Genomic DNA, 22,835 nt, shown 5'->3' with positions numbered 1-22,835 from the left:
GTAAAATAAAAATGTTTGAATGTAAGAAAAACGTAAATGAGAGCATGTCAATAAAAACACATCAGTAAAATATGTTTTAAGTATTAAAAAAATACAAATAAAATATTAATAAACATTCAAAATAAAGTTTCTTTGATTCGTGAATGAATGATCAAACTCGCTTCATCAGCTGAAGTTGCAGAACTGCTTTCTGTTGTTTCCAGCTGTTAGTTTTGCCTGTAAATCAGATCCACGCAGATCACCTGCTCCCACCTCAAACTGCATCACCACAAGTCGACTCAGACTCGGGAATCTGCGATCGATTCACTCACTGCAGGAATGAACGCATGAAACTCGTACAACGCGCACAGTTCTGATTTAAGCACATCCTCAGGGTTCCTCGACCACCTGCACCACCACCACCTCGCTGTCGGCAGTCTGGTGTGTGAGCAGGTGTCTGTTCAGGTGAGTTTTTCGGGTGTAGCTCTTGGTGCAGAAGGTGCAGGCGTAGGGACGGATGTTGCTGTGGGACAACATGTGTTTCTTCAGGTCAAACTTCCTCCGTAAACATTTCCCGCACTCCGGACACGAGAACGGCTTCTCTCCTGGAAAACAGACCGAGAGGCGCGGGTTCAGAACCGGCACAAAAGCATCTGGAGTTACGACAGCATATCTTTGTGTACCGTGATCATGTGACCAGCTTCCTGTCTTACCTGTGTGTATCCTCCGGTGTTCAGTCAGGTGACAGGAAATGGAGAAGGCCTTCCCGCAGTCCTGGCAGACATAGGGCCGCTCGCCCGTGTGCGTCCTCATGTGTTTCTGCAGGTCACCGCCGGACGGCCAGCCTTTACCGCACACCGTGCACACGTACGGCCGTTCCCCGGTGTGCCGCCGCACGTGCACGTTGAGGCCAGCGAGCGCGGTGAAGTCTTTGGAGCAGTAGGGGCAGCGGTAGGGCCGCTCCCCAGTGTGTGTCCTCAGGTGGCCCTCCAGACCATCGCGGGTCTTGAAGCGCTTGCCGCACTGCGAGCACAGGAAGCGGCTCTCAGCGGTGTGGGTCGCCCGGTGGGACTGCAGGCCGGTGAGCGAGCCGTACGTCTTGCTGCACAGGTCGCACTGGTACGTGCGGAAGGTGTGTGTGCGCTGGTGGATACGAAGCTGGGTCACCCCTGGAGACACAAACATTTAAACACATGTTTAACGTCCTCTGGGAAAAGGAGACTCACATCATGGATGTGTGCCAGTATGGATCAGGATCTCCAAGGAATGTTTTCATCACCTTTGTTCAATCTGCGCAACACAGAAATAAGAAACAAGGACTGGACGCAGGACTGATAAGGTGTATCTAATAAAATGACAGTGAGTATAAATGCCATTTCGTTCATTAAGCTTGTGTTGTTTCCTTTTTGCGTAAAAATCAGATGTGCATCGAGAGCTGCCACCACACTGGATGTAATGAAACCCTTTCCTAAATCCTGCAGCTGCTTTTACAATGTGAATTATGATCTGAAAATGTTTTACTTTCCCAAGATGAGCTCTACAAATTCTCTATAGGCTCTGTTCACGTGTTTGTTTTACAGCAGCTGGCAGCAAAGTGCTAGTGACCAAAACACTGACGACTCGCTGTGTAATACCTCTTTGAGATGGTTTTCATGTTTTTTCCCTAGCACACGGTGGTTACCAGGGGGAGGGAAGAAAACAGCGGGCAGGTTAACAGTACATGGTTAACAATCATGTGACTGCAAAACCTGAGCAGGTGTGAGGAAAAGTAAAAAAATAAAAAGTATAGCGCTCGATTATTTCGCCAAGTATTTTTGTCGCTTCAGGGTTAATAGGATGAAAAATAATTATTCTTTCTTGGAAAATAAATTTTCAGATGATGACGGTTGTTGATGAGCAGGCTTTTCGTTTTTTAACATTGTGTTGTAGCTCTGAAATGGAAAATAATTATAAAGGAAAATAATGAAAGCATCAGACTCTTGACTGTTTTAGAGCAGCAGCTCAACAGCAATGTTTTGTTCCACCGTCATCCTTTTTCCCAGAAACATCTTTAACAGAGGGCTGACTCAGATGAACTTGATGTGAACCTGCTGTTTGCTGCTCACCGAGTGAGTCAAACACACACAGCCGCCTCGCTGAGCTTTTAAAACCAGATCTGCTGCTAAGCTGCAGAGGTCAATGAGCCTGTGGAAAGTGCTCTGAGTTAGTGGGGTTCACCGCTTTCAGTGGTCTACCTGAGAAGGTCTGGTCACAGAAGCGGCAGTTGTAGCGGAGCTTCGCCCCCTCCACCGAGTGCGTCTGCAGGTGTCGCAGCAGCCGCGTCTGTGAGCTGAACGTCTGGTCACACATCGTGCAGGTGAGGTCGGGCAGCCGGTGCTGCAGCCGATGGGCGTCCCTGTCCTTGGCCGACTCGAACACCTTGTTACACCGGCTGCAGGTGAAACCTCCCTTGTCCAGGTGTGTCTGCTTGTGATTGGTCAGGCTGGATAGATGGTGGAACTCCTTGTCGCACTGGACGCAGTGGTAGATGGGGCGGGCCCGGTGTGTGCGCTGGTGCGACAGCAGCTCGGCTTTGGTCTTGAACATGGCGTTGCACTGGAAGCAGGACAGAGACCTGACGGGTCGGGGAGGGGGCCTATTCTGAGGGAGGCAGGGCTCTTTGTCAGCGCCGCCAGGTTGAGTCTGTTCGAGCACGGACGTCGTTAAGGCCGAACCGCAGGACCTGTTAGTGCGTAGGTGTCGGATCACCTGCAGACAGTCAGACAAACATCTAAGGGAGTGATGTATATATGATGTATATATATATTTTTTTTTTAATTTAAAATAAATAAATGTGTTTTCATTTTTATGTGTGGTCTTATTGATTTATTTTAAGATACTTTTTTTGTTCAAACAGACAAAAAAGTGACCATATAGTTACTGTCATGCCACACTGAGACACTGACACAGTACCTGTGAGCGGTAGATGAAACATTTGCCACACTGAGGACACTTGTGAGCCACACGCTGGGAATTGTGGGAAATGCTGTGCAGAGCATTAGCTGTGACCTCTGAGCAGGAGAGATCTGATTGAAGAAAGACAGGAAGCTTTAATGACTAGTTCAGTTTCTATAGCTTTGTCACAATTCTTAGGCCGCATCCTTTGAAGGACCCGGCCTTCGTGGTCTACGTGGGCCGGGTCCTGTGAAATAGGACGGTCTAGCCTTCAGATTTACGTCACCAGCTTTCTCAGTGGAGTTCAATAAACTCCTTGCTATCTAAATTATAACAGGACATTAGAGTACATTCTCGACCATCTCACGCTTCTGTTTAATCAGTTTTCTGTTTGACATTTATTCAGCTGTGTGAAAACTATAACTAATGTCAGCCAAACCGATTTACTCAGGAACAAATAAAATACTGAAAAAAGCCAAACAATAACTTTTTAAAGTTATTTAATAACTTATATATCATGTTTAACCTGAGTAGCGAAAGACCGTGCAGGGTCTAGAAACAATGTGCCGGAGTCCACTGTTCTCACCGGCTCTAGTGAGCCTTGACCTCCCGGTCAGCTATCGAGTTGGTGGATAAGAGACGTCTCAGAAAACGTCGGAGCATATTTGCAAATATGTGATGTCTCGATAAACCAAGCAAATATTTGAAGTTTACACAGCTACATTCTCACCTGAAAATACCTTAAAAGTTTATTTTCTAACCCAGAAAGAGTCATATTAAAACTAAGTAGCTGCCGCCATTGTTGGAAATGGGAATTGGCTGGGCCGCGCTATGAATTCTGGGATAGGTTGGGCTACGAATGATACACCCGACCCAACTTTCAAGTCTGGCTGTGATGTAAACGGCCTACAAATGTGGCTGCCAAAGGATGTGGCCTAGGAATTGGGACACAGCTTATATCTACGCGCGTGTGTGTGTGTGTGTGTGTTACCTGTGTCTTCTGATTGGTTGACAATGTCTCCACATGAGTCCCTCAACCTGACAAGCAAAAGCTGGTTATATTTTCAAGCTCTGAGGACTCTGAGGGATCCAGGATTATTTAAAAAACAAACAAACAAAAAAAGGTCTCACCTGTCCACCTCCACAACCACAGGTGTGACTACACATTCATTGCCGACTGCTGCCGAGCTCTCATTGGACGCCTCCAGCTCTGAACCAGTCACAGTCTCCTCGATCTCTTCCTGCTCGTCCTCTGTTATCACCACCACCTCCACCTTCACCAGCTCCACATCCAGCTGCAAGGGGCTACTAACCTCAGGTAGCACATCTGATTGGATCTCCGTTTCAGGTGGAGGAGGGTTGGGATTGATCAGTTTAGTGAAAAGGGGGTGGGACCACACAGACAGGAGGGTCTCCTCTGTATCACAACCCACTAAGAAATAACCCCCCGCCAAAACATTAAAGATCAGCAAAACTGAGTCCGATTCTCATTTAATTTGATTAGTTCTTGATTACTTATTTACCTGTCGCCAGTGACTGTCCCTGTAAACAGGTCTGATTGGTCAGCAGCTCCCTCAGATCATCCTTGTCCGCCTTCTGCAGACAGTCCTCCAGCCCAGAGGGGGCAGCATCGAACCAGGAGGCAGCCTGAGATGGATGAATGGCCACATAAATGAAAATGAAATACAGCAGAATTACTAGATTGACTGTTCAAGGTTTTACTGATCACCTGTTTGAAGTCGGGAACAGGAAAGAGCTGCTCGATCCTGGACAGGAAGTCAGATATGAGGGACTGGAGGGCGGAGTCAAACCTCTGGTCAAACACCTCCTGGAAGACAAGCACAGAGGTGAACGATGGACCGATTGAATGATGAAGCTTTGTGTGAAGCTGATAATTCAAGGTGGCAGCTCTGACCTGTAGGAGGCGTTGAGAATTGTCTGGACTCTTTATCAATTTGTCGGTGAGCATCAACAAAGCAGACCAGCATTCGCTTACGTCTTCATCCAGCTGCTGAGAGAACAGACGAGACACAAAAAGAAACTTTTATTTTCAGCAACAACTGAGGACATCAGCCAATAGTTACTATTATTTTTCTAGTTATAATTTTATGGGTGGTCGTATCATTAATGATGCTAGTTTTTATTAGTCTCCAAGAATTTTTCTGCTTAATAATTTTTCTAATAATAATTTTTCTGCTTATTTCTTGTCATTTTCTAAGACTCGTTTCCATTGTTGATTCTAGCTGTTAATTCTTGGCCAAATGAGCACAGGAAGAAACCATTAAATATTTTTTCCTAAAATAATGTCTCGGTATATGGTATGCATTACCATACGTTTTCTTATGGTAATGCTAATACAGTCATGTGAGAAAATTAGGACACCCTATGAAAGCCTGTATATTTTAAAATATATTTGGACATATGGAGATTTAATATGAATTTTAATGATACTGAGGGATCCAAATAATATAACTAAACAATTAAAAATAAGAAAAGCCTTTTTAAAACTTTATGTGAAATGTAATTTAAAAAACAATTTCTGGTGTGGAATAAATTAGGACACCCCACCCGTTATCCCACTTAAAATGGTTAAAATCACACACAGGTGTATCACGTCAGGTGCACATGATCAGTAAATCTTTAACCATCATTTTAAAGGAGCCTTGCCTATTTAAACCTCAGATTTAGTTTGGTGGTCTCCTGACTGTTGAAGTGTTGAAGTGAGCACCATGGTGAGATCTAAGAGCCGTCTGATGCCCTCAGAAAGAAAATTGTGTCCGCTTATGAGTCTGGTAAGGGATTCAAAAAGATCTCAAAAGAATTTGACATCAGCCATTCCACCATCTGGAAAATTGTTTACAAGTGGAGGACATTCAAAACAACTGCCACCATGCCCAGGTCTGGCCGTCCAAGCATATTCACCCGCGGAGCAGACGCCCAAAGAAGTCATCAAAAATCCTAAAAATGTCATCATAGGAACTACAGCAGGCTCTGGCTACTGTCAACGTGAAAGTGGATGACTCTACTATCAGAAAGAGACTACACAAGTTTGACTTTCATGGGAAGTGTGCAAGGAGGAAACCTTTGCTCACTAAGAGAAACATTAAGGGCAGACTGAAGTTTGCCAGAGTGAATGTAGACAAAGACCATGACTTCTGGAATAATATTCTTTGGACAGATGGGTCTAAAACTGAATCATTTAGACACCAGAACAGTAGACATGTTTGGCATAAACCAAACACAGTCTTCCAAGAAAAGAACGTCATACCAACTGTGAAGCATGGAGGTGGCAGTATTGTAGTTTGGGGATGCTTTGCTGCAGCAGCACCTGGCCAGCTCACCATCATAGAATCCATCATGAATTGTGTGTATCAGAGGGTGCTTGAAGAACATGTGAAACCATCTGTAAAAAAACATTAAAGCTGAAGCGGAACTGGACACTGCAACATGACGTTGCATGTCACGTGGGGTGACTTAAAACAGACTGTACATGCCAGAAAACCCCCAAACATCTCACAGCTGAAAGAATTCTGCATTGAGGAGTGAACCAAACTTGCTTTTGATCGATGTCAGAGACTGGTAAAAGGCGTCTCACTGAAGTTATATCAGCCAAACGGGGCAACACTAGTTATTAGGGGGTAGGGTGTCCTAACTTTGTCCTCCATTAAAATACACATTTTTGTTCACATTTGTTTTTTAAATGTGTAATTTTTTGTTGTTGTTGTTTAATTGCAACTAAGTCACTTTCTTTTCCAGTAATACATGAAAACATGATTGGACATTGTTATATGAACATTACTTAATAAAGAGCAGATTATTTAATGGGGTGTCCTAATTTTCTCACATGACTGCATGAAAGGCAGCAGAAGTTCAACTGATAATGGAGAACAACGACATGGTTGATGTCATGAAGACCAATTGTACAATCAAAGTTTAGATATGGACGACTGAAAGCACGAAAACGTCATAGCAATTCATTTAAAGAAGGAAATATTGAAATGTGCTGCATTAATGATTCACTGCTTTTTAACATATTAAAAAAAATTATTAGCTTAAACTGTTTGTAATTTAATATTACAATTAATGTTTAAAAAAATGTAAAATAAATACTGATATGAGGCATTTTCAGTTATTTAAAATATATATTTAAATACATTTTAGTGCACTGATAAAGGTGCAGGATGTTCCATCTTAAATATTTGTTATAAAATATTATATTGTTAATTAGATTTGATTTGATTTTTTTTAAAAGCCAAAATAAAACACACAGGGCTGGTGTTGGTTTCCAACATTTATCAGATTACACCATTAATCAATAAAGAGCTGGGGTGCAGTGAAGTGACACAGATCCTGTAAGCCTGTCCAGTAATCTCCCTGCTCTCTCTCCTGGGCTTCAGTAGCTGGGTTAACAGGCTTCAGGCCAGAGCAGCACAGAGAGCAAAGAGATGCTTTTGGTATTAAATGAGAGAATTTCAAGTCATTATTTTTTTTGAGAAAGGTCCCGATTTAGTGCTGCTCAAACATTTAACAAGCTGAAGAGCTGTAGACACACACTCACTATTAACATGGTTTTCTTTTGATTTTGTCATGAAATAAAGGATTTAATCAATTGCTTCCAGTTAAGTGACTTTTCATGTTGAATCCTTTACTGAAATCACAGGAAACAGTTTGAATAAAAATAATTTTTAGACACAGTCATAGTCTGAATTACTTGTGGTCTCACCGTTGCCTCAGAGTGGATCCTGTCTAGGTGGGAATGGATGGCAGCTGATTTTGGTTCTGACAACGTGACCTAAAGAAAAAAAACAACAACAACATAATCTGACATGTCCCTTCAATGTTAAAAAGGAAAAGTAACACACTCTATTTTGTTTAAAGTTTAGATTTTAACATTTGTTGATATACCTAACTATAAAATAACTCAAATGAAATTCAAATGAACCAAGAACAGAACCCTGAGGAACACCACGGAGAACCCCCCCCCCTATTTATTACATTTACATTGCTTATCTAACACTTGTGCATGAACTTTCCTGAGTTCCTGTAACTGTTTCGTCCTCTAAACACTGTGGAAACTAGGAATTATCAATGTTAATATAAAACCATTCTGGGGACTTTGGGGGTTTTCTACTACAGAACAGGCACTCTGCAGCACAAGAGGAACCTTTAAGTAAAGTCTAGCCAGTATGCAACCATCTTGATAAAGACTTCCGACACTTACTATATTTCATCACTTGTTCAGAAGCTTTATTTATTTTTAATATCGAAGGTCACTTGGAGATGAAAATTGCATCAGTATCTTTGTTGCTATTATACTAATACCCAGGCACACAGATTATAGGCTCCTCTCTCAGATGTTGTACAGCATGCATGACATATACATCATTTACACCAGGTGTGGTAAAGATTTAATTAACACTTAAAGTTGTTATTCCTTATCCAGCCAACATAATGTGTTAAAAACAGGTGGGAAAAGGGAACTATTGGATAGTGCATGAAACCTTCAAATTCAGGTGTTACATTCTCTCCTTGCAAAACACCAACCTTTGCCCTCAGAGCCAGCAGCAGCAGACACCTCTGTCTGTCCGTCAGCAGTTGCGGGACGGCCTCAGTCACCAGGGAAACAAAGTCCTCCAGCATCCCATAATGCCTCACCATTTCGTGCCGTGCGACCTGCCACATCGCCGCTGTTAGCAGGCGGAGAGGCGGGACGAGGAGACGCAGGGAGGAGAGGGAGAGGAGGGAAGCTGCCGGAGAGGACAGGTTGACATGTCAGAGCAGGAAGCATCACTTATCTGGGTCAGTGTCAGGAGCTGCTGCACCCACACCAACCAGGACTCTAATGTTATTCTTACTTACAGTGACTTAATGTGTGTGTGAATGGGTGGATGACTGGATATGTAAAGCGCTTTGGGGTCCTTAGGGACTAGTAAAGCGCTATATAAATACAGGTCATTTACCATTTACTTAATGCAACTGTAACAATATGTAGGAAACTCAGAATGTAACATACTTTAGTTTGTCAGGGGAGGTAAATTAGAGATGTGCCCATATAAAATTAAAAAAAAAAGGCTCATTAAGGTGTGCCAATTTGGCCACACCCTAATCATATTGATAATTATTACAATTTATAAACAGACAAACTGTTATCAGTAAACAAATGAGGTGGAAATATTTCAGGATGTTGAAGATCTTCTGATTAAACCAGAGAATTCAGAAGTTTGAAAAATGTAACTTGGGAGTTTGCCTGACAAAAGAAGCTACCAAACTCTGTTTAAAAAAAAAGTCTCAGCATTTTAAAAGTCAATGCTTATGATCGACTGAATGCATTTAATAAAACCGCACTAAATACATCTAAATAATTACAATATATAGTTTTAAATCGGCACAGTTTGATATAATATAGCTTTATTTAGACCTTGGAGTGTCATGTTTACCTTTAGTCACATTAGTGATCGTTAAATGATTGGTGTGTTGGTGAATTACAGCTTATTCTACTATTGTGAATGCACTGTTGGCAATACAGGGATTAGTGACTTACATGACAGCCAAACTGCTGCTAATTAACAGTTTAAATACCGTTAAAATACAAGCAGCCATCTGCTATCAGTGATATATACGACTTTTATCATAAGCAATCCACGCTTGATGCGTTACAAATACGCCGAATTAAAATGTAGCTACAATCGACTTATTATCAGCTGGTAGAGGCTAATCAATAAAGATTAACGTTTCAAAAACTAAGAACATATTTAAAAAGCAAATTTTTTGCATAGAGTTTGGTTAGTATGGGTGCATGCGCACAAGTTGGTGCTAGCTGTCTATAGCTCGGTAATTATCAAAAGAGACAAAAATCCTGATTTATTTTTAAAGAGCACCAAAATAACCGATAAGAGAACAGAGTAGTAAGCACATACCCATTCCGCGTGCAAACCCACTCACTGTAAGCCCAATTTTTTCCAAAATGTTAGCTACAGAGGCTAACGGTTAACTGTTTACACTACAGCTACCGACGGCTCCGCCCCCTTTATACCGGAACCTTTTTTGAAAAGCCAAAGAAACACATCCGGTGCACGCGTGCGTAGAAGTGGGGTTTATTTTCGTCGGTGATCCAGGTGAGTGGAACAGGTGTGGCTCAAAGGTCATTATTTGTGCTTAAGAATAGAGTTTATCCTCGTTTTACCTCCTCAGCAGGTTCACTCCTGAACAAGTTGAGAAACTTTATTTATTTAATATGATTGTATTTAATTCTATAAAGAGTTAGAGAGCAAAAATCATGATTAGGACAAAATTGTATCAATTAACTAAAATCCAAAATCTGATATTGATAATTACTTTAAAGAAAAAATGTTAACAATTAAAAAAAATCATTAGTTGAAATTGTTTGTAATTTAAATAAATATTACAATTAATGTTTAAATACTGATATGAATACTGATATGAGGCATTTTCAGTTATTTAAAATATATATTTAAATACATTTTAGTACATTGATAAAGGTGCAGGATGTTCCATCTTAAATATTTGTTATAAAATATTATATTGTTAATTAGAATTTTTTTTAAGCCAAAATAAAACACACAGGGCTGGTGTTGGTTTCCAACATTTATCAGATTGATTACACCATTAATCAATAAAGAGCTGGGGTGCAGTGAAGTGACACAGATCCTGTAAGCCTGTCCAGTAATCTCCCTGCTCTCTCTCCTGGATTTCAGTAGCTGGATTAACAGGCTTCAGGCCAGAGCAGCACAGAGAGCAAAGAGACGCTCGAAATACAGAAAACACAAACAATACCAGCAGTGAATGTGGAAGAGCTGGAGGCCGGACTTTGTGTGGACTTCGGATGGATCTGCGGGGGGTGGAGAAAGGTCGACAGTCAGGCCTGTTCCTTGGAGGCTCCTCGGCTCCTGCTGGCCTCCTCTATGGCCGTCTGGTTGCCAAATGCTGGAAATGAGCCGCTGTGTTTCTTGTTTCTTCATTGAAATAATTTATTGTAGCTTTTAACAAAGTGTGCTTGTAGCTTTTTCACGATTTACACCACAGTTTTATCAGGAAACAGTCTGTTTGTTGCTGCTGTAGTGTTCTGCACCACAAGGGTAAACATACAAATCCTCGTAATGGATCCTGACAGAGAAGAAGCTGAAGTATTTTCGGACCCCGAGGACCCATTTGCTCTAACAGCAGAGGATAAGGAACAGGAGGAGGATGAGGAGGAAGAGGATGATGATGAGGAAGATGCCAGGATTTTCAACACTTGGATGCAGCGGTACCGGGGAGGGGAACAGCAGAGTAAAGTAGGAGAGGAAGAAGATGAAGATGACGAGTCAGAGGGAGGAAGACTTAAAAGCAGAAGCAGCCCAGAGCCTCCGGCAGCGGTAAAGTCGGGCCGCCGAGCATCACTGCCATGTCCGGTAAGAACACCAGTAACTGTACAACTCCAGACCAACTGTAAAGTGCAGTAGTGTGTGGTCAAAGGGAGGGGTAGTCATTAATGCTTGCCTTCTTTGATATGCTGAGCCATAATCAAGATTCAAATGTTGTTGTGGACAAGTCGTCAATCACAGGAACTTAAGCACAAGAAGTTCTTCAAATACTTAAAAATTGGAAACATTCCTTAGTGATACAGTCCTAAGCTCAAGAGCAGACAGTAATAGGTTGTTTGTTGAGATTTTGTTCATTTTGTCAAGTGCTGTCTTCAAGGTCAAAAAAAAGTTCATTTCCTTTATCATTCAGGAAGAGTCATTTAGTCCAGACGGTCATGGCCATCTGGCTGTGTGGATACTCTGTCTAATTGGGATACAGTGGTCAGTCGCTCCTTTTAACTTGTGCATGACCTGCTTCCCGTCTTGCCATGATGGGGAAGGTAATGAGAATTGAATTCATGCATTGCAATATCTTGTCCACAGGCATTTGGGAATTTGGGAAATTCTTGGAGCCAAAGAGTTTTTTTGATGCAGTCTTTGGTCTTGCTTTCAAAGATAAGATATAGTGCTCAGGCTACCAGAAGAAGTTCAGTCTGAAAACTGGTGTGGGCATCTGATGCTCCTGGTGGCAGTCCCAGAGCACACTGGGTAAGAACAACTTGGGATGATATCTGGCAAACATTACTTAAGCCTTAGCTTCCCAGCTGAGGTCTATTTTTTGATGTATTCAGACTGTATCCAGAATCCATAGAGCTACTATCAGAGTACCTGGCAGGAACCTAATAATTAATCTAATTTGCCTCCAACTTGAACAAATCCTTAGCCTGCTACCAGAAAAACCCAACAGACAAGCATGGAGACCTTTCATGTCCATCCCACAAGGTAAACACAGCCATTTACTTCTCTGCACCACTATATAATTTACCCTGAAAAATACAACAATCACATATCACAAGAAAAATAACTGGAAGAGAGCATCATAGGACTCTGGAATTGAAAATGTGCCGGGCTTGCGCTTAGATTCCAGTGGATGGCAACCGATGATGCATTAAGAATGTCTGCCCTTTAACCAGTGTGGTAATTTAACTGTGGTTACATTGTCTGTGCTTTTTTTGGGTTAATGTCACAAACAACTTCTAGAAATTTGTAATCCAGTGCAAGATAACCCTACTCATGTTGTTGGAATATCGTGAAACGTGTGTCTTGATGTATCATCATGTATCTCAATAATTTTTAGAGAGATAAATTTTGCCAGTAATCAAAGTGACTTCATCCTTCTCTTGGAGGGACCGTGAGTTCACAATAATGTGTTGTAATGGGTTCCGACTATGGATTGGGTGTGAGCTGCTGCCCAAAGTGAAGGAGTTTATATCAGGGTTTGTTTACAAGTCAGGGAAGAGAGGAGCACGTGATTGACAGTCAGATTGGTGCAGTGTCTGCACTGAGGTGGCACTGTATTTGTCTGTTGCAGTTAAAAAAAGAGTTAAAAGAATCAGATCTCACATAGAAGCAGAAGATACGAGTTCCCTTTGATGGCTGTGGTCTCCCTTTGAGACAGGGGATCAGAGCAGAGCTGCTACTCCTGCACACTGAAAGAAGCCAGTTGAGGTAGTTTGGACATCGAGTTATGATGCATCCTGGACGCCTCATAGGTGAGGGGATTCAGGTATTTGCAACCAGAAGAAAGAAGTTGGAGATGGTCTGTCCTCGAGTTGTCTTGGATTCACCTTGCTCCCCCCTCAGAGGTCCTGGAGGAGGTGGCTAGCGAGTAGGAGACTGATGGATATCTTGTTTCAAGACTTTATCATCTAGCTCTTTCCTTTTTTCATAACATTGTAGTGAAGGATGATCAGGAGAAAATGGTGCCCGTTTTAATGCAGTTACCATTACAAACCAGTTGTATCAGTTTATATCAGTCATACTTTCAGTCTTCAGGGTGTTCACAGCTCATGAACACTCTGTCATCCATAAACCAATGTCTTGTTTACTGTTTTCTAAGCTTCAGCCTTGCAGTTTGGTTATAGGGGAAGTAAAGACTCCCAGAGGTGCTAATGGAGCTTTTAGGTACATGTTCTTGTTTGTTTTTTGTTAATGGGATAACTGGATCAGTGAGTCTTTTGTTTGTTCAAGACTTTTTTTAACGGCAGAAAAAAATTAGAAACAAAGAAATAAAACTGTGTGAAAGAAGGAAGGCAAATATTTACAGAGAGTAATGAGTTAAATGTTTATTATAAGCAGTCCACTGACATTTCAGTTTTTTAAATCATCCTTCAGTTTTGTATAGTGAGTATTGACTTTAATGTGTACTTTTTAACTTTATTAGTCATATTTTTCTCCTTAATTTGCTTTATGATCTTATATACTATATTTGCAGTTCGTATTCAGCATTTTGTGCCTGTAAATTACTTTGAATTGCATTTAGCGTTTATGCTCCCTGCATCAAGTTTGATTGATTAATTGATCTTTTGTCTTCAGTCCACTCTGTCGGCCATGCAGCTGTCTCGTCTCCACTCGTCCACTCAGGCTCCGGTGACGGCGAGTGTTTTGTTGCGTCGCTCTTCCTCCCGCCGCCTTCTTCCATCACCTATGGAGGCCGCTGTGCCCACCTCAGAGCGCAGGCAATCTCTCATAACCACAATCCCCGAGGTTGTGCCACCTGAGAGGCGGGGACAGTTCAGAAGACGTAACGTCATGTCGCTGGTGTGTAGACGCACTTCCCGATTTTTATAAGACAAAATTAAATTGTGTTTTTAGGCTCTTTGTGACTTTAATTGTTTGTGTGTTCCAGAGCGATGCTTATAGTGTGTGTCTGATCTGTCATAACGACTTAAATAACGGCGCTGGCGGCACCAGAGAGCTACAGTGCACACACACCTTCCACAAAGAGGTAGCACATACCAGCAACAACATCAACACATAAACCTTTTCTTGCGTTAAAAGTTGGGCAACTATAGACGGGTCACAAGTAAACTCAGCACAGACAGATGGACCCTGGAGGGTTATAGAGGTCCAATGAAGGCCCTGTCTAAGGTGGATGACACTGAAGAGGTCAAGTAGATGACTGCAGACACTCATACAATGACAGAGTCACTAAAATAGGTTTAAAACAAGTTTGATTTCCCCCTTTTTAAGATTTTGTAAGAAATGAAAGACATGTTAGTCCAGTCTTCCTCTGGGACATTTTAGGCCATTCATTAGTGAGAAAAAGATGCAACCACTACAAAGACATCTTTTTGACTCAATGGTCTTGTTCCTCTACATGCTGGTGCTCCAGGACTCCATGATGGTAACGTACTCTCTCATGCCTTCTCTCTCCTCAGTGTATCGAGGAGTGGTTGTGGAGGAAACAGTGCTGTCCAACATGTCACGTTCAGGTGTCCATGCCACAGCCATCTTACTGGAGCTCCAGCAGGGTCACAATCCCCTAACATCACCAAGAAAAATGTCAGTTAAACTGGACTTTATTGGATAACCGCTTTATTAGAGCCCAGTGAATTTATCATTGTCTTTCAGAATATTATCAGAAGAGGAGCCTGACTTTTGACGCAAAACGTTATTTAATAGATTAAAAGACAAAAAGATTAGCACTCAGTATTTATATAAGGAAACATCCTCTGTCTTTTATTTGTCTCCATTTTGAGCCACACTGGCTTCAACAACCAGGTTATCCTGAGAATAAGGGAGTGTATTCCCTGTTTTAACACCCATATCGTCTCAGTGTGATACAAATAAGTCATATAGTAAAGGACCAGCGCTGAAGCTGGAGAACAACCAAAATAACCCCATGTATGTTTTTTTCTTTTTGTCTTCTTTTTATGGAAACTTTAACAGTAATCAGTAATGACTTTAAAATAAAATGTAATTGTGTCCGAGGAGAAAAATATGGTGCAGACATAACAAATTCTCAGTCTTAGAAAAAGTTTGGGTTTTTTTTATTTCTAAAATTAATTATAGTTTCTTCTGCTAGTCTGTTATGCTCTGTTTTTATTTGTTTTTTTCTTGTTCTATATTTTATCATTTCATTTGTCTTTTGGTGTGAATATTCCTATATTTTATTTGCGGATAATCACTCAGTTATCTCTGTAATCAATTTTGAACGAGCTCTACCAATAAATGAACTGAAGGAAACAGCGCCTCCTTTGTGTGCATTGTGGCCAGGGGCGGTACTGCAGGCGGAAGTGCTGCACCTGTTGATGTGCTCTTCTCTTCGGTGTAACTTCACCGCCCCAAAACACCTGAAACTTCCAGCGCTTGGGAAGCTTCTGGAAATTTTAGAAGCGTTTTATCGCCTTTATTGAAGAACAAAAGGAGTTCATGGATAAATTGAAGAAGGTTTTGAGCGGGCAGGATGATGGGAACGCAGATGGGAGCGGCATACTGGAGGTGATGTTGTTTTTAGCCGGTTAGCTGGTTTCGCTAAATTAACCTGTTAAAACGGACGTAGTGCCAGAATCTGCAGATATAACTCAGCCAGGTGTGAACTCACAGACTTCAAAATGGTACTTTTAGATCCAGTGTGACTTGGACCTCCAGGGGAAAACATTATGTGTGATGTTCATCCAGAGTAAACCTTCGTAAAAGCGCTTTTAGAAAGTAACACGCTGCAGAACATGGCTGAGAAGTGAACCGATTTTAATTTTCCTTCAATGTCCCGGTTATTCTCAGATAGATATCATTACATGGATAATATATATAACGAAGAGGAACCTATAGTGTTTAATTCGGCATACTTGGTGTTATAAGATAAAAGCAAATGTTCATGTAAAGTATAGTTAATTCAGGCGAAACTACTGCTTCTTTCTGTTTAACCTCTGCACAAATCATAAAACTGCACTAGAAGTAAGGCAATAAAGTTACTTTTGATAGTTAATAACTTTGACAGTTGTAACTTAAGGAAGTCAATGCATTAATAACTTCCACATTTGAAATACTTAGAGGCTCGCAAATGTGCATTTCGGGGCGGGATTGTGTTTTTATTATCATCAAATTGACATCTGTTGGATAGACTACCACTGCTGTCATGAACCAGGGCTGTCACACTCATTTTAACTGTTAGGCCACATAAGCTCAAATACAACAGACCTCCCTCATTAAAGAGTATATGGAAGTTTCTGCTCACGCTCACATGAACCATAACCAGGATTTAAAAAATCTCTAACCTTAAATTAGAGTAAAACACCTGTCACCTCATCCACCTGACGGCCTGAGAATTAAAACAGCTCAGTTTCCCACACTCTATTGTCTATTGTCAATATATGCAGCTGTTTAAAGTGTCACATTTTCCCACACCCTCCCCACTTAATCATCTTTTAAATTAATAGTTGAAAGGATTAGTGAAGAGTCACTTCACTGGACTCAGCAAAGGTGGAAAAACTGAGATTTTAAACCCAGGTACTAAAGGTGGGAATCAACAGGAATCCTGCGATACAATATTATTGCAATTTTTTTAAGATTTGTGATTCGCTGAATAATTAAGTAACAGGTAAAATTTGTCTGTTTTATCCAATAAGGCAATGTTATTTTACCTCAGTTGTTTTTTTTTAGTGGTGGTTTTGTGGTTTGAACTTGCCAAACATTTCCATCAAGCATCGCCACAAAATGAACAAAAGTGCTTTTTATTGAAAAGCTGGAGTGATGAATGAGCGTCCAGTGGGTCGAATCGGACGCTTTGGTGCCGTGTTAGACTCGCCTGCACTAAACAAGTGCTAAAACCGTTTAAATTTGGTTAACTGAAGAAGAGTAAATGTTAGTTGAACAATGTTTCTGAGATATTACACTTTAATGTCACAATAGTAACAGCTGTTATTAGTCTTCATTCACTTTAAAGCTTTTAGTTACTTGCCTTTGACACAAAGAAGAATAACCTAAAGACTCTTAATGTCAATTTCATGAATTCTGAGTCAATATACAATCTTCAATTTAAACTCCTTTAATACTAAAGTCACCAACTAAAAAATAAACATCAATAGCAAACATTTAGTCTGTGAGATCATCATGATGCTAATGACGACAAATTCTGTGCAGAGAGCCAATCAGGCATCGACGCTGTCCTGGGGGACACGGGTGAAGGGTTTCCTGATCTGCTTCGTTTTAGGAGTCGTGTGCTCCATCCTGGTGAGTAAAAGACACTCCTGGACTGTGTTTACTGTTTCTATGACAAAAGATTTGCTGTGGTGACTTCCTGTTTTCCTTTATCAGGGTACCTGCTTGTTGTGGGTCCCTGGCTTTGGTCTCGCTGTGTTCGCTGTCCTCTACAGTCTGGGAAACATCTGCGCTCTGTCCAGGTAATAAGCAGACCTAACCTGATACTACATTACCCATCATCACTGAGGGCCGGTATTGACTTCAGTGTTTTTATGAAGGGAAACGTCGTCCTCTAGTGGTAGAAATCAGAGCTTTGACTGACGAAATCTTTTTCTTTTTCAGCACCATGTTCCTGATGGGTCCGTGCCGGCAGCTGAAGACCATGTGGGCTAAAGAGCGAGTGCTCGCCACCGTCATCATGCTGGTGAGAACAAATAACTTTTCATTATTGTCTGTAAGTTTCTCAGTCATCCAGATCAAGGTAGTCTAAGGAGCTTGAAAAGAAAGCTACTGGACTCACTTAAGCTTCATGTAGATTTCACCTCTCATCCAAGAAGCTTCTTCAGCTCTTGGATGAAAGTTGAGACATCTTCACGAAGCTTAAAGAAGTCCAGATGTTCATTATTCTGTCCTCATGTTGATTTAATTAGAGCAATTTCTCAAATACACAGTGATGGAAGAAACTGAACACACAAACAGCAGGGGTCCAGCTAGGATTGTCACGATGGTAGGATTTCAAGCCCGATACTGATTCTTGGCGCTATAGATGAACTGGTCCCCAGTCAGTGCCAAGGTTGTGGGAAGTCCAGTCTAGTTTTTGTTCAGGAGTATTTTAGAACACAGTGAAATCAGTCAACAAAACCAATCAAAAATAAACACCATTAAAACAATGATAAATAAAAACCTGACCAGTGTGACTAATGTGAGAGGTAGAGGGCATAAAAACAGGTTTCCTATTTAAAAAATAAAATAAAATAATCCTCTCTGTATAACTTTTACATTTCAGTCATTTTTTTTTATCCACATTTGCATTTACCTTATTTATGTGTGTCTAAGGTTTCTAGTGGGTCTGTAGTGTAGTAGTTTACATATACAGGTAGTTCAATTGTGGGCTGAGAGGCATATCCCATAAGGTTTATTCAGTAAATCAAACATGTGGATCTACCTGCTGTGAATCTGGGAGCAGCTTAAAGTAGCTTTCATCTGTTTTTTGTTTTTTTTGGGGGTTTTTTGCATTTGTGTTGCGTTGGCAAATTTAACTGTGGATGAAATCTAGTTTAAAGTGTCTAATCTCTGTATCCAGGTTAAGGCTGAAGATGAAGTTACAGCTGAAGATGATGAAGATCAATTCAATCTTTTAATCACGGAGTGAATCATTTTTGCTTTGTCAATGTTAATAAAGCGGATTTCTCTCATAATTTGTCCAAACATGCTCCAAAAACTGAGTTTACAGGAATTTACAGGAAAAGCCACGTGACGTCCTGATGAACGACAGGTAGCTGAAACTCACCTGTAAGCTCCACCTGAGTGAAACTGTCTCTCTCTGCAGGTGTGTCTGGTGCTGACGCTCTGTGCTGCGTTCTGGGTGAGAAACAAACTGCGATGAAACGTTTGGATGCAGCGAGTCGTGTTGTGTTGTTTTTGTGTTTGATTCGTGTTGTTGTGTCTCTGCAGTGGAAGAACAACGGCCTCGCTCTGCTCTTCTGTATCCTGCAGTTTCTGGCCTTCACCTGGTAGAAAACACACACACACACACACACACACACACACACACACACACACGTGTTACTGTTTGTTACCTCTCTGACTGCTGCTGCTGTATCCCACAGGTACGGCCTCTCATACATCCCATTCGCCAGGTAAGACAAACACACCTGATCTCACTAGTGTGCGTTTCCTCGGGAGATAAAAACATGATGGCGACGGGCGGTTTGGTTTTAGTCTTGCTTGTTCGAAGGCATAAAAAAAGTATTAACCTTTAAAGTGAATAACTTGTACTACATACACATGTGCTGCTGTGAAATTTCTGATTGTAGAAATGTTTCCTAGGAAGTTTTTTTACAGTAGCTGACCTTTCTGCGGAAAGATCTTTGATATATAGACGCTTTGTTAACGTGATAGGCTTTGATTTGACTGTAATTTCCCATCATAAGCACGAGGTTGGTTAAAAGATAGTTTTTAATTTAACTTTCTGCTCTTACTGAGCATTCAAAGCACCGGACACTTATATGTTGATAATAGCCATGATAATATTTCAGGTTCAGATTACTGTGTTTGTGCCTGCACATACACTTTGTCTGCAGTAGGTGAGTCATCCATTTTCAAACGACAGATAAGCATAACATAATGAAGAAGAATGAATAATAAATAATCCACACTCTATCATGAAGTGTATAAAAGCTGTAATTTGTTCCTCTGATTCACGGCTACCGGAACAAAGTTGTTTTTATGCCGTGTTACTCTGAACTTTATAAACCTTATGAAACTCCCTGTACAAAGTCATACAGTGAAGCAGAAGTAGTGAAACGAGAGAACTGCGATGCAAACTCAAAATGGAGACCATTCCCCTTAAAAGTAAAAGTTGCAATTAAGACATTTGGAAAAGTACAACTTTTGCTTTGAAACTGAAGATGTAGATGGCTCACTTTCAATCTTTCATTTGCACTGGCGCTGGCATGCAAGGTAGAGCTACCACTTGGAAGGTTGGTAGTTCGATTTCTGGCTGCTCCAGTCTGCATGCCAAAGGATCCTTGGGCAAGATACTGTGTATAAATGTGTGTCTCAATGGGTAATTTATACAAGTTGTATAAAATGATTTCAAAGCTCAAGCAGATTAGAAAAGCGATTTATAAGAACCAGTCCATTTACCATGCAAGCTGTGGGCAATTGCAGCAATATGCTAGCAATCAAAGCAACCATATTGAGGTTTTTAATGCCAGAAATGTCTGCATGTCAGACATTTCAAGCCTGCTTGGCTGAGGCCTTAGTTTAAAAACTCAAGACCTGCACACAATATTTCTATTCATGTCAAATTATTCTAAAAAAATATCTGATTAAAATATGTTGCTGAAGTCAAACACGAACCCATTTTTCCTCCAACTGTTAGAAAGTTAAGTTCTGTCACAGAGGCAGGATATTACTCTTGTATGTGGTGTATAAGCAAACTGCATGGTGTCAAACACATGTTCAGTTTGCCTGAAAATTCAGGACTTCACCAGATTTTCAAGGAATTTTGTAAGTGCAGGTCCATGAGATTTGTTTTTTCTCATGGAGCAAAAGACCTTTTCCATAAAGTTCTGATCAACGTTAAAATCCTGATCCAGGGTGAAGCGAGGTTGTTTGCAACCATTTGGTTCTGTATGTCAGGTTCGTATTTAAAATTTCAGTTTTCATGCTCGCTATTAAGTAAATGCAGGTCATATTTATGTGCAGCCTGTACCCTGTTTAAAAACAATGTTTCCTTTCTGTATACTCGACTTAACAGTGGTAATTACCCATGTTTTGTTTTGTTTTTTTTGTTAAGCTAGATTTAAACCCACTTGCAATTATCATGTCTCTAACAAAATGCAGCATGGGGCAAATTGAATTAGCAAGGTTAATCCAAACCGTTTCTACAAGCCTCTTTAATGCTTTCCTCCCCTCTACCCTTAAATATGCATTTTGATATACTGCATCTCAGTATATCTCAAAGATGTGGTTTGATAACTGTTCTGGCTTTTTCCAAACACAGCTTCATAGATAGTTAAGCTTCTCTATGCATCACTAATGTCTGATGCACACACAGTCATTTTGTTTTGTACGCAAGGCTGAAATGCGGGGTTATGGCAGAAACTACTTAGTTCAGAAAACTGCATCAAGGGTTAATTACCCCTATTCAGCCTTTTTAACCATAAGCCTGGTGGCGGGCCATTTTACATAAATAAGTAGTTGTAAGTGGAAACACAGCAAAATAAGATTTTGTAGTCATCTGTAATTTGATCTACAAGGAAGCATGTGTGGAGGGAAAAAGTAGTGTCCCCTGGATAGAGCTTTGTGGAACTCCAGATTTGTTTTCACAGCCAGTACCATTCATGTTAGATCATGTTACCATTTCTGTTATAGATAAAAGAAACACTACAGCTATGACTAACACTAATGGAGCCATAAAGTATTCCTGTGTGAAACTCTGTCATTATAGCTGCTGACAGAACCTGATCATTTAAGCACTGAAGCAAAATAAAGTGGAGTTTTTCTGGACTTTTTTCAGCGTAGTTTTGTTCATTTGTGTTTATCTGCAATGCTTTTATGTGTCATTTTTTTTCTCCTTCTTTCATTTTCAGAGATGCCATCATAAAATTATTCTCACTATGCATCTAGGAAGCCCCGCCCTGTTCTCCCACCCCTCTGAGTCACTACCTGTCTGACCAATCAGGACACAGGATACTTAATGGTGGTAGTGGTGCGTTTATGTTAGGCTTTTGTTAACAGTTTATAATGCAGCTGGAGAGTTCATAGTGCCTGAATTCCTTTAATTGGTTTCTATTTATTTTCAGCAGTAAAGAAACAGTTTATTTCAGCATCTGATGCAGCTGTATGCAGATCTAAGTGTTCACTCACTGAACTATTCTCTTAAGTGAATAATTATCAAACTGTTTTGGTAGAGCTGGACGTCTGGGTTTGAGATCAAAATGTGACAGTTTAACTTTGTTTAGTAAATTAGTCAACAGAAATCAATGATTTTAATCATCAGCAAAATATTTGAGTAAATCTTTTTAAGCTGAAATATGAGAAAAATCACCTAAACATGATTAAAACTTTAATAATCTTTGCTTTTGGGGGGATATTATGTAGATAATCATATTACTAATAATTCAAACAATCAAAACAGGCAGTAAACCCCTTATAAATCTTTTATTCTAATATAGAGTAAAGGACGTATACCAAATGCAGAGGCCAGGGTTTGAGTCTGACCTGCTCTCCTGGCAATAAAGACTTGAAGACAAAAATAAATGTTTATTTAAAAAATAAAAACTCAAGAAGAAACACTCAGTATTTTCTTACATGAGTTTAAAATTCAGTGAAGCAGCTGCATTAGCATGTGAGATAAACCAGGTCCCACGAGTTTCTCTTCTCATTTTAATATTGATTTGAAGTGTTACTGATGTTCGCATCTTCCTGTTTTGTTTTTTGTCCTAAAATTTCAATTTTCCTGAAGTTGTTATCACAGCACTTTCCAACTCAGTATCTGTGGCAAGAAGTCATTACATACATTTGAACAAATTAACATTTCAGGTGCAGTATGGGTTTGTTGATTCAGCTCATCTGATTCCCATCTTAAGTTTTCCATTCACAAAAAGACCATTGCCAGATATTTAGTTTGACTTTCTACTGCCAAGTCTCCAGGGGGCGATGCAGATTTGATTTTTTTTTTTGTTT

General features: G+C 40.5%; 4 protein-coding genes across 5 annotated transcripts in view; 3 read left to right on the top strand and 1 right to left on the bottom strand.

Moving 5' to 3' along the window:
* LOC146607939 (uncharacterized) overlaps positions 1 to 22,835 on the top strand; it is a 200,538-nt gene that overhangs the window by 95,572 nt on the left and 82,131 nt on the right. The gene's annotated exons all lie outside the window — the stretch shown is intronic.
* LOC146607950 (uncharacterized) lies at positions 163 to 9,925 on the bottom strand. Of its 2 annotated transcripts, none has more exons than XM_085348500.1 (12): positions 9,831 to 9,925; positions 8,458 to 8,660; positions 7,637 to 7,705; positions 4,829 to 4,924; positions 4,643 to 4,741; positions 4,437 to 4,560; positions 4,045 to 4,345; positions 3,905 to 3,951; positions 2,932 to 3,044; positions 2,214 to 2,727; positions 693 to 1,148; positions 163 to 584 (listed from the first exon to the last, which is right to left on the bottom strand). In XM_085348500.1, exons 1-12 carry the CDS (start codon positions 9,832 to 9,834, stop codon positions 370 to 372), a joined length of 2,241 nt encoding a protein of 746 aa, XP_085204626.1. In that variant the 5' UTR covers positions 9,835 to 9,925; the 3' UTR covers positions 163 to 369. The 2 variants fall into 2 exon arrangements, with proteins under 2 accessions (XP_085204626.1, XP_085204627.1); XM_085348501.1 differs by having other exon boundaries at positions 4,829 to 4,921.
* Positions 11,028 to 14,764, top strand: LOC146607949 (uncharacterized). Its single transcript, XM_085348529.1, has 4 exons — positions 11,028 to 11,324; positions 13,812 to 14,036; positions 14,125 to 14,223; positions 14,657 to 14,764. The coding sequence occupies exons 1-4, from the start codon at positions 11,031 to 11,033 to the stop codon at positions 14,762 to 14,764; spliced, it is 726 nt and encodes a 241-aa protein (XP_085204655.1). The 5' UTR covers positions 11,028 to 11,030.
* Positions 15,531 to 21,901, top strand: sft2d2b (SFT2 domain containing 2b). Its single transcript, XM_085348525.1, has 8 exons — positions 15,531 to 15,719; positions 17,361 to 17,450; positions 17,535 to 17,620; positions 17,763 to 17,844; positions 18,970 to 19,005; positions 19,095 to 19,153; positions 19,250 to 19,279; positions 21,740 to 21,901. Exons 1-8 carry the CDS (start codon positions 15,651 to 15,653, stop codon positions 21,774 to 21,776), a joined length of 489 nt encoding a protein of 162 aa, XP_085204651.1. The 5' UTR covers positions 15,531 to 15,650; the 3' UTR covers positions 21,777 to 21,901.

The sequence above is a fragment of the Diplotaxodon limnothrissa genome, linkage group LG23 (genome assembly GCF_057381915.1).
Source record: "Diplotaxodon limnothrissa isolate DT_005_m linkage group LG23, D_limnothrissa_male_GT1.1, whole genome shotgun sequence".
NCBI lineage: Eukaryota > Metazoa > Chordata > Actinopteri > Cichliformes > Cichlidae > Diplotaxodon > Diplotaxodon limnothrissa.
The sequence above is the reverse complement of the archived record's forward strand: the minus strand, read 5'-3'. Positions and strand labels throughout refer to the sequence as shown.